This window comes from Phalaenopsis equestris, unplaced genomic scaffold, assembly GCF_001263595.1.
Source record: "Phalaenopsis equestris unplaced genomic scaffold, ASM126359v1 Scaffold001314, whole genome shotgun sequence".
Lineage (NCBI taxonomy): Eukaryota > Viridiplantae > Streptophyta > Magnoliopsida > Asparagales > Orchidaceae > Phalaenopsis > Phalaenopsis equestris.
Window position 1 is genome coordinate 553,531 of NW_018165753.1, and position 9,817 is coordinate 563,347.

At 35.2% G+C, this 9,817-nt stretch overlaps 1 protein-coding gene across 2 annotated transcripts; it reads right to left on the reverse strand.

Moving 5' to 3' along the window:
* Window positions 1-567: 567 nt before the first annotated feature.
* Window positions 568-4,121, reverse strand: LOC110033970. 2 transcript variants are annotated; one of them, XM_020738164.1, is made up of 4 exons: window positions 4,042-4,121; window positions 3,514-3,911; window positions 1,452-1,668; window positions 568-1,377 (listed from the first exon to the last, which is right to left on the reverse strand). In XM_020738164.1, exons 2-4 carry the CDS (start codon window positions 3,883-3,885, stop codon window positions 893-895), a joined length of 1,074 nt encoding a protein of 357 aa, XP_020593823.1. In that variant the 5' UTR covers window positions 3,886-3,911; window positions 4,042-4,121; the 3' UTR covers window positions 568-892. The 2 variants fall into 2 exon arrangements, with proteins under 2 accessions (XP_020593823.1, XP_020593822.1); XM_020738163.1 differs by having other exon boundaries at window positions 3,514-3,915; window positions 4,042-4,120.
* Between the last annotated feature and the right edge of the window lie 5,696 nt (window positions 4,122-9,817).

Genomic DNA, 9,817 nt, shown 5'->3' on the forward strand with positions numbered 1-9,817 from the left:
TTGAAAATAAAGGGAAGAATCCCAATATCCCGATTCAAGAGATCACCATACCCAAAAAAATTTAATAATAGTAATAATTCAAATGATTGTAGTAATCAAGTTATAATCAACATATATAAGAAAATTAAAAAAATATATATTTAGTCTAAACAGAAATAATATATTATTTAAATAATTAAATAAATGTGTATTCAAGACCTTAAATTTTATTGAATTCAAAGTGTAATTTATATTCGTATTTTCTAATGTGGGTTGAGACTAACAAATTTAGCTCATTAGTTGAGTAACTGCACACCTCAGACCATTTCCTCTTATTCTGATAGTTGTATCAAAGCTGTAAAGTACCAAAATATCAGACCAAAATCATTGCAATCAAAGTGTAAAAGAGCTTCAAAATTCAAAATAATCCCAATAAAGCTGTAAAAGACCTGTCAAAATTAACCAACGGTAGAAGCAGCATAAAAGTATAATATCAGAGACAAGCCCATGAGTTCCCACCAGGACGAGGGCTAGGAAATATTAGCATTAAAATAATTACTTTCATAACGACTGATTAGTTAAAAATAGAATCCACAAATTTAATCTTCATTAACATAAAAATTATCAAATTTTCTCTGCTTTGCACGGGGGAACTCTTCTTAGTTCCCACTGCCTTGGGTAATACATGCCAAGCAAAAAAGTAGAAAAAAAATGAAAACATATTATATTCTCTATATAATCTATAAATTTTCTGTCAACGCAAATCAGCAAAAATCGAGTAATGCAAATGCAAACCGATTTGAACCGCACTGCTGCCGCGAAAAAAAATTTGGCAGTTTATTGATCCTCTACCTTATTATTTATTCCAGAAAGAGCTGGAAAATGGCTGACTGAACTCAAGACTGCTTCATTATTAGCCACTAAGAATAGATTGTTGCCGCTCAAACTTCTCCGTCCTCTTCTTGTCATTAGTGATGGGTTTCAGAAGCCTCTCTCCAGCGATCTCCGACTGAAGGGATGATTTAAGCCTCCTCAGATGACCAATGCACTGTTTATGATCAGAGGGATCAAATAGAGTGTTGCTCTGCCCATCTGAGAAAGATTTCCTTTCATATTCTGATTGCCACTTCGCCTGCAAATATGGAAGTGACCTCCATGGAGGCAGCGGCATGGAGTTCTGATTAAGAGAAAATTTTGCAGCGTCGACCATAATTTGAAGAAATTTCTTCAGCTTGGACATGGAGCCAACGTACATGACGGGCAGGGAATTCAGGATTATATCATAAGATTTAACTGCTCTGGCTATTTCAAAGTGGCTTCGAAAATCAATATCTATGATAACTCTATCCGAAATGCCAGATTTACTACTAAGAAATACATCAATGTACTCGTGATCACCTAAAATGCATTTAAAAAGCAAAATGAGAAGAAGTAAATAAAGGCTTTGTGTTTGATATCTGTATAGAAAATACCTCCTGGGACTTTGCCAAAATGTTGCCATTTGGATTGACAAACAGCAGCATCAAACCCAGAAAGCCGGAGAAGCTTCACAAGAGAATGCCTGATACAGCCGCCATTGCATTGGCCACCAGTGCAGGAAAACAAGTCGGAATCATTTATTGAAAGCAAACGAGACTGCACAGATGATGACAGTGCAGTCACATTCTGTTCGACAGAATTTTTAAGGAACTGCGTAACAAATAAAATCCATTGAGAAGATAATAATTGAGAAAAGAAGAAATTTAATTAGCTAAAAAAGTACCATCCCGTTCTATGAATACACAAGGATATTATAGGTTCTGTAGGTTAGATTAGACTAACAGAAAAGCTGATAAAGGCTTGATTCATTCTTCTTTGTTAAGCATTAGTCTGCTCCTTGTTACGAAATTATTAAATTTAATGATTGTATATAAGAAAATATTAATATTAGAAAAATTGATATGAAATAATTTAATTAGAGGATATTTAATTACATGATCTTTTTTATATTACAAAACATGATATTAAGTAACCTATTAGAGATCTCATTTTAAAATCTTTTCTATATTAAAAATATTTCTAATTTGTATTTCACAATCCACTCTCTTACTTATAAAAAGGATTAAGGCTTGAGTTATAACCCTACTTCGGCCATTTTTTTCCTCTCGCCCCACTTGCTGACAGTTGAATAACCCCTCCCATGGACGTAGACAGAATATAAATCACACCGTATTTTATTGTTTTGTTATAACCCTACTTCGGCCATTTTTTTCCTCTCGCCCACCTGCTGACAGTCGAATAACCCCTCCCACGGACGTAGACAGAATATAAATCACACCGTATTTGATTGTTTTGTTTGCTGTGTGATTTTGTTTTCTGCATCGTCTTTCACAAAAATACTTCTAAGGATAGGAAGGATGTGACAAAACATAACTAAATCTCCTTAAGAATGTGTAATTACAGGACATCGATGCAGCTGTGCTTCACTAACAAATCTAACTGTGGAAAACTCTTCTCATCCAAAAAAAAAAAAAAAAAAAAAAGCAAACTAAGAAAACAAGAAAAAATTATTGCCAAACAGAAATATAATGACATTTTATAAAATAAATTATCTCGAATACATAAACCGAAAGATCAAAAGAATAAATGAAAACAATTGAACATATAACTACTACAAATTGACCGAAGAATAAAATGATTATATCATAAGGTACTGCACAAACATTTTTATAGTTTTTGCATTTTGTGAGATATTAATTAAGCAATTTTTTCAGAAACAGTGACTAAAGAAATTGGTAGTAGCTAATAGATTAATAAACCTTGCAAGCTGCAGGTTGCATCAATCCAATAGATCATTATGATAACTATGACAAACCATAAAAAATTAGTGATGATTATGCTCTTTGCACAAATAACTTATTTTTTGACATATAATGAGTATAGTGTTAGTATGCCGTCAACAAATTTCCAACACCCGACATGAATCTAGAGACATGATATAGACCTCAGGGTGATTTCTTTTATGCAAGAAACATTTAAACTTCGACTAAAAGTCATATAGAGTTTAAATTTCAACAAACTTACGATCAAACTAACCCGATCAACCATTTTCTAAACCTTATGAATGATCGTACAATTGTCCAGATGTTGCAAGACTATCAATCAATATAAATTCTGAGCAAGGATGTTAAATTCTAATAGTATAAAAACGCCTCTGCAGTATTGCCGGTATTGCCTAATTGCAAGTAAACAACTTAAAATCAATGGTGCAGGAGGGCAGGGAGTAACAGGGCTTATAGACAAATGAGAATAAATTTTATCAGGGCATTATTGATTGCATGTAGATAGAAAAATATTTCATTTCCACTCTTTATGAACATAGTTCATTATTTTTTTTTAAGGAATTGATAGAGCTTATATTCATTTTTTAACTTCTAAATATAACTAACATTAAGCAAGCAATTGAAACTAAAATTAATCAAAAATTCAGATAGCGACTAGCAAAATACAGAAGATAAACAAAAGGGAAATCCTATTTGCGGAATGAAAGCTCGCCCGAACATTCTCCGCCAGAAGTTTAGGATCTGGAAACCCAGAGTCACTGTCATTGTTATACCGCGACTCCGCACCACCACTCCAATCCTCTAAGAAATCGCTAACCATCATCGCCAGGTCGTGTTCACTCTCGTGGCTAAAACCCCCAATCTGTCCCACGAACTCGCCTCCCTCCCTCTCAACGAACCTCGCCAAAAAGTCCCCTGCTGCCGCACAGACCCGGCAATCGCCATCCCCATCTCCACTCCGAACTTCGCCGATGCTCCTCCGATCCAGCCTCCATGAACCAAGCTTTATGGGACGGCTCCTGGAAAAAGATATCAACGACCGCGCGTTTCTCGCCTGAGCGTCACGCTCCTCCCCTAAAAGCATTAGATAGTCTTAATTTCCCGGTCAACCTGACTTCTCCATCAAAAACCCAATACATCAAACTAAACGAATCAAATTCAAGAAAAAAAGAATGAACTCAAATCAAAGAAATCGAAACAAAAAAATTAAATAAATGAATTCAAGATTTCGAAACCCTACACTGCTTCGATAAACAAGACGTTCCCGCCTCGTTGAACGCCCGGAATCGAAATCGGATACAGGCTGAACCGAACTGCTGCAAAAATGTACTACAGGATGAAGACTGGGAACCGTCGCAGTATATATAGACGCCATTCCACTTCGTAAATGACGTAAATACCCCTGACCGTCTAGATATCTCTCTCTCTCTGGTGGGGTCCACTTGGTCCCTGCATTAACGCTTGAAAAGGATATAAAACTTTTTTGAAATTATCTGATCATGACCGTTCATAACGCATCTTGTACACACAGGAAGGCCACGTTACAATCACTGAATTTATCATTATTATTAGTTTTTTTTTTTTTAATTTGTGGTGAGAAATCCGTGACCGGGAGATGGGCAGGTAAGGAGCGGCGTTGGGCTGACAATAGCCGTCTGATTTCTATTTTCAATATTTATTTAATTGACCAAATAGATCAAATTTAAATAATTATGAATTTATTATAAGGAAATTTCATGATGAACTAACTTTTTTTTAAAAAAAGAGAAATCATTTTACATATTGTGAATATTTGCAACAAATTGGTTAATTGGAAAAAATATTCTTAAACTTAGGGGTTTATTTAAAATTAAAAAGGATATTATATGCGGATATTATATGCTAATTTAAATATGTATTTAATTTTATAAAACAAGATTATATAAAAGGTTATTTTAAATATGGATGATAGAGGAGTAAGAAAGGAAAGCATTAATGGCTCTTCGGTAATTAAAGGATGTGATGATGACTTGGGGTTCAAGTTAAATCGTCAGGAAGGCGAAACTGTCGCCGAGCTCCGGTAAGTTCACGTGTCGTACACCGGTGGGCTGACACCCTTTTTTTCTTAAATATTTATTTTTTTAATATATATGTTTACATACATATCACTTAAATTTTATTTATTTACATATCTATAATCTAAATTTTAAGTTTTACAAATATGTTTCATTATCTATATATTCAAATAATGATATTTTTATTTGATATGAATGCTTTCGGTGGTATATATGTAAAAAATAAAGTTTAGGTGTAGATGCATAAATGTTATATAGGAATTGGGTGGTATGTATGTAAATGCCCTCTTTTTTTTTTCTGGCACCAACTCTAAAAATATTACAAAAATTTTATTATAATAAATTCGTCATAAAATATATAAAGGATGTGTAAAAATAGTCATTTTAAATTAAAAAAATGAAATAAGATATCGATGATACTGCTTCTTTCATTTTAAAGAGTTGAAAATCTAGTTGACATTTGAATACAAGACAAATGCTTGAATTTTTAAATTAAATTTATTAAGTAAAAAATAAATGTTTGTTCTTGTGGTTCATAATGTCTCTTATTAGACTATGAGAAACTAAATATTGAATTAAGACACTGTCAACGTCAATATGTTCATATGATTACAAGCTATTGCGAATGAATAGGGGAATTTAAATGCATATTGTTGAATTATTTTTAGATATATGGATGACAAATAAATTATGTTCCGTTGTCTATCATAATAATGAATGATACTACATATTGACAAATTATATTAGTCTAGATGAAATTTTGAAGGGCTTCCACACTGATCCGAGCAAGTGTTTTAGTCTCTACCCCTTTAGACAAGTAATTTACACTAATGAGCATAAACTTTCTCTGGCCCCATTATGAGGTGAAGGACCTGAGAATATCGAGTCGTCGAATGACAAACGATTGTCAACATACAATGTGCTATAATTTGTGAAACAACTGATATTGTGGTGATGTGAACTTCTTACATTGTTCACGCATCTTTGAGAATACCTCAACTTTTTTTTGCAATACCAACTAGAAATACTTTGTTGTTATAGTGGTGTGTCAATTCTTTCTTCCGAAGTGGCTTACGTATTCTTCTGAATATACTTCATGAAAAGCGTCTTCTGTATTGTTTTTTTTATGCACATCAAGTACAACGTGGCGGTCGACCTTTGAAAAAGTTTCCCCTCAATCATGAGATATTGGTTACTTTGACCTTGAAGTGCTTTAGGTTGGTTACTTCTTCCAAACTTTCACAGTATAAAGGAATAAGATGTATGAATCCACCCAACTCGTTGATCATTCGATTCTTAGTTCCATCTCCACAGTTTCCTTCATGGTCAGTCGTACGGGCCTCCGGGGTTTCCCCTCACCCAAAAGGATGCACTTGGATAGAAGTTTTGCTACCTGGTTGTCTGTTCAGGAATGTGTTTAATCTTGAAGCCATCAGATTTCTTTATCTTCGACTTAGCTTTGTCGAGGCTTTTGGTCATTATCTCATCCCCAACTTTAAATCGTATGTTTACCTGATTAACTACCAAGTATGAGTTAAATTTTACTAGGATGTGTTGTGTGCCCTTCTTGTAAGTGAACCGTAACCCGACAATCAAAGCTTCACACTCGGCTTCATTGTTGGTAACTTTAAAGCTCGCTTATATCAATTACTACATATAAGCTCCAATAAAATTTGTTAGAGCGAGAACGAGCCCCACCCCGGTTTGACTAGACGCTGCGTCGACGATATGCTGGACTTGGGTAGAGCTATCGATTGTCGTTTCTTCGTCAATTTTGCTTCGCTTGAAAAAATTTACCAAGAAAAACACTACGACATGAACTTTGATGGTAGTTTAGAGAACGCAAGAAAAATCAAATTCACTGAGTTTTATCACCCATTTTAGAAATCAAAATGAGTGTTCTAGCTTGGTGAGGACTGATTTTAGTAGACGATTGATGATGATTCAAGCCCAATGCGTTTGAAAGTACAAGCAAAGCCTGCATGCAAAAATAATGAGAATTATTCGCTCAGCTTTAAACTTTAAAGGAGTAGTGTTGATGCTAGAGAGATTTTTTGTTTTTTAAATGCTTATTCACATTCACCTGATTATATGAAATTCTTCGCTTACCTCAACATTTTGAAGAAAACAATGTGTTTATTGTCTGATTTTGAGATGAAGTGACTTAGACCTGCGATTTGACCAAACAAATTTTGGACCACGTTGGTGTTCTATGGAGACAGTATGCTGATCAGCACCCAAACCTTTTCTGATTCAGCCTTTATTTCATCTATGTTTATGAGATAGCCTAAGAATTTGGTTGTGGATACTAGAAATATACATTTGAGAGGATTAAATTTCATATTAAATTTTCATGAGGTTTTGAAGGGATCTTTTTGGTCTTTCATATGTCATTCGAGTGTTTTACTTTTCATTGAGATATCATTCACATGCAATTCAATATTTTTTTTGTTTTTGTTTTGCAAAAATATATCCATCATGCACCGATATGTATCGCCAACATTTTTTTGCCTAAAAGGAATTACAATATTGTAATGCATTCCATTGTTTATGATGAATGCTCTTCTCAACAATGACTAAATTATTCTTGATCTGATGGTAGCCAGAGAAGGCGTCGAGAAAGCTCATTATGAAGCGACAGACCGTGGTGTTCACGAGTGCGTGGATTGAAGGCATCGGGTAGTTGTTCTTTTGGTAAGTGATGTTTAAATTGGTGAAACACACAACAAATCCTCCACTTATCAATTGATTTTTGCACTATGAAACTTACCCACATCAAGTATTGTACCTCTTGAACGTAGCCAGCTTTCAATAGTTTGTGGATCTCCTCTTGAATTGGCTCGACCAGGGTGAAGGTTGAGGTCCTCATCTTCTGTTTCATCAGTCGGCCAACTAGGTTTGCGTTCAGGTGATGGTAGGTGACGTCGATCAATATCTCTGACATCTCAGCGATAGACTAGGCAAAGACATCTCAGTGGCTTTGGAGGGTTTCGATCAGCACATCTTTGTGACCTGCATCAAGAGCTTTACATAAAAAGGTTATTAATGTCTTTTTTTAGTTTTAGGAATCTGGAGGGTGGTTTTACGCTCTTCTCTCGAGTTGTCGAGCTCTTGAGATTCTTATTTGATGCTTCTGACAGCTTGGAGATTATTGGTGTGAGATTTCCCTTCATCACTACATGCAGTGATCACCTCCATGTTGCTTGAGAAACTCACAACTACTTGTTAGGTATGAGTGACATCCTTGAAAGAATTGAGTAGATAATGACCGAATATACCGTTGTAAGTTGGCTGTCAGTCAAAAACTATGAAGTCTATCTTCTTAGTGAGTTGTATGTATTTTTCTCTCCATGTAACCAATAGAGTGCTTGATCTCAGTGCCTCTTTCTTTTTGCCAAAATATTCATAAAGTGGGTCAGCCATGATTGTCAATTGTTTGCTCTTGAGACTTATTTTGTTGAACACTTACTTGAACATGATATTCACAGAGTTGTAGTGTCAGTGATGGTGTTACTAATTTGATGATTACTGATCAGCATGATGACAATAATAGTGTTGTTCTAGGATTACCCTTAGGGGTAAGTCTTTGCTGGTGAAGGTTGTGGGAGGATGTGAGTTTTGTTTAGCCATAGGGGCAGTTGCACATGGATCTTTCGACTGAGGCATTTCCAGGCTACTTCGATGGGATGAATTAACACCTTCTCCAAATATGGTGGGAACTATGCTAAAGATATGATTTTTTTTGAACTTAAACTAGTTCATTTGATATTTCAACCATCAGAACCTTCCATGTCGGTATTTCATTGCTTATGGGGACAAAAATTCCTTCAATTTACTTGATTTAATTAGATATTTAATCAGTCCTCAAAGGTGTAGGCTCTCCTCTATGTTTTGCTCATAGTCCTGATGGTGGGCACAATATTTTCTTGAATCTCAGAGGTAAGCTTTGGTCTTCATTGATGACAATCTCTTAAAGTAGCCTTCATTTTTTCTGGTCTCCACAGTCTCGATCATTGAAACTCTTAACGAAGTTATTTTGGGAACTCATGGTTTGATGGTAGGCCCTTATCATATTGAGTCGGGTGTTGATCAGAATACCAGGTTTGACCCCCTAGGTGACATGTTCTATCAGTCATCCTATGCTCTTGGGGTGATTAAGCACATTCATGGAGAGGACGAGCAAAAGGTCGCAAATCAACGTCTCAGTCTCCATCCTTCACATTAGATAACCCTTTTATGCGGGCAATGGGTGGAAATTATACTCCAGAGAAGATGGGGTTGGAGTTATACTACTGGAGCAATATGTTGTTATTGGTCAATTTCAACAAATCGACCAGCATATTTATTCATTACATGTTCAATGCAAATCTCGTTCAACCCTTGAACAAGGATGACATGAGCGACTGCGAGTTTCAGGTCAATTGATGTCAACTTAGCACCATTGAAGTACTAGGAGTCTCATTCTCTTTCCAAACCTAGGGGGACTCTTTTGCTACCGAGCACCAACACTTCACTCGTGGCAGCTAACCCTTAAGTTTTTGAATCTGTTGGGCAACGAATTCGCGGATGCACTCCATGTTCTTATTTTCAATGTCTATATTATGAGTTTCTTCTTCTCGGAACACTTCTCTAGTTTGTTCTATGATCCACACTCACCGGATATTTTAAAATGTTGAATCCTAATTTATTTGTTAATCGTAGCCAATGAATAGAGCGTAAATAAGAATAGATCGAGAAAGAGACATGAAGAGAGATAATGAGTATTAATCAGTCATCTCTTATTCATAAATATTTTTTCTATTTATAGAAAGGGGGTATAATGATGATATGATATATTTTGCCCCTATTTTTTAAAAAGAGGTACGTATTAAGTATTTCTAATATTTTACATGCATTAGCTTGTCTTCCAGTTACTTCATAGTTCAGACATCAAAATTTACTTGGCTTCAAAATGAGAGAATC

Excerpts from the sequence above, each read along its gene's own strand:
- LOC110033970 (XM_020738164.1), bottom strand. The coding sequence starts at position 3,885 with ATGCTTTTAGGGGAGGAGCGTGACGCTCAGGCGAGAAACGCGCGGTCG. Across the intron at positions 1,669-3,513 it reads TTCTGGCGGAGAATGTTCGG|TTCCTTAAAAATTCTGTCGA; the intron begins GCGAGCTTTCAT and ends TTTGTTACGCAG. Across the intron at positions 1,378-1,451 it reads TTTTGGCAAAGTCCCAGGAG|GTGATCACGAGTACATTGAT; the intron begins GTATTTTCTATA and ends AATGCATTTTAG.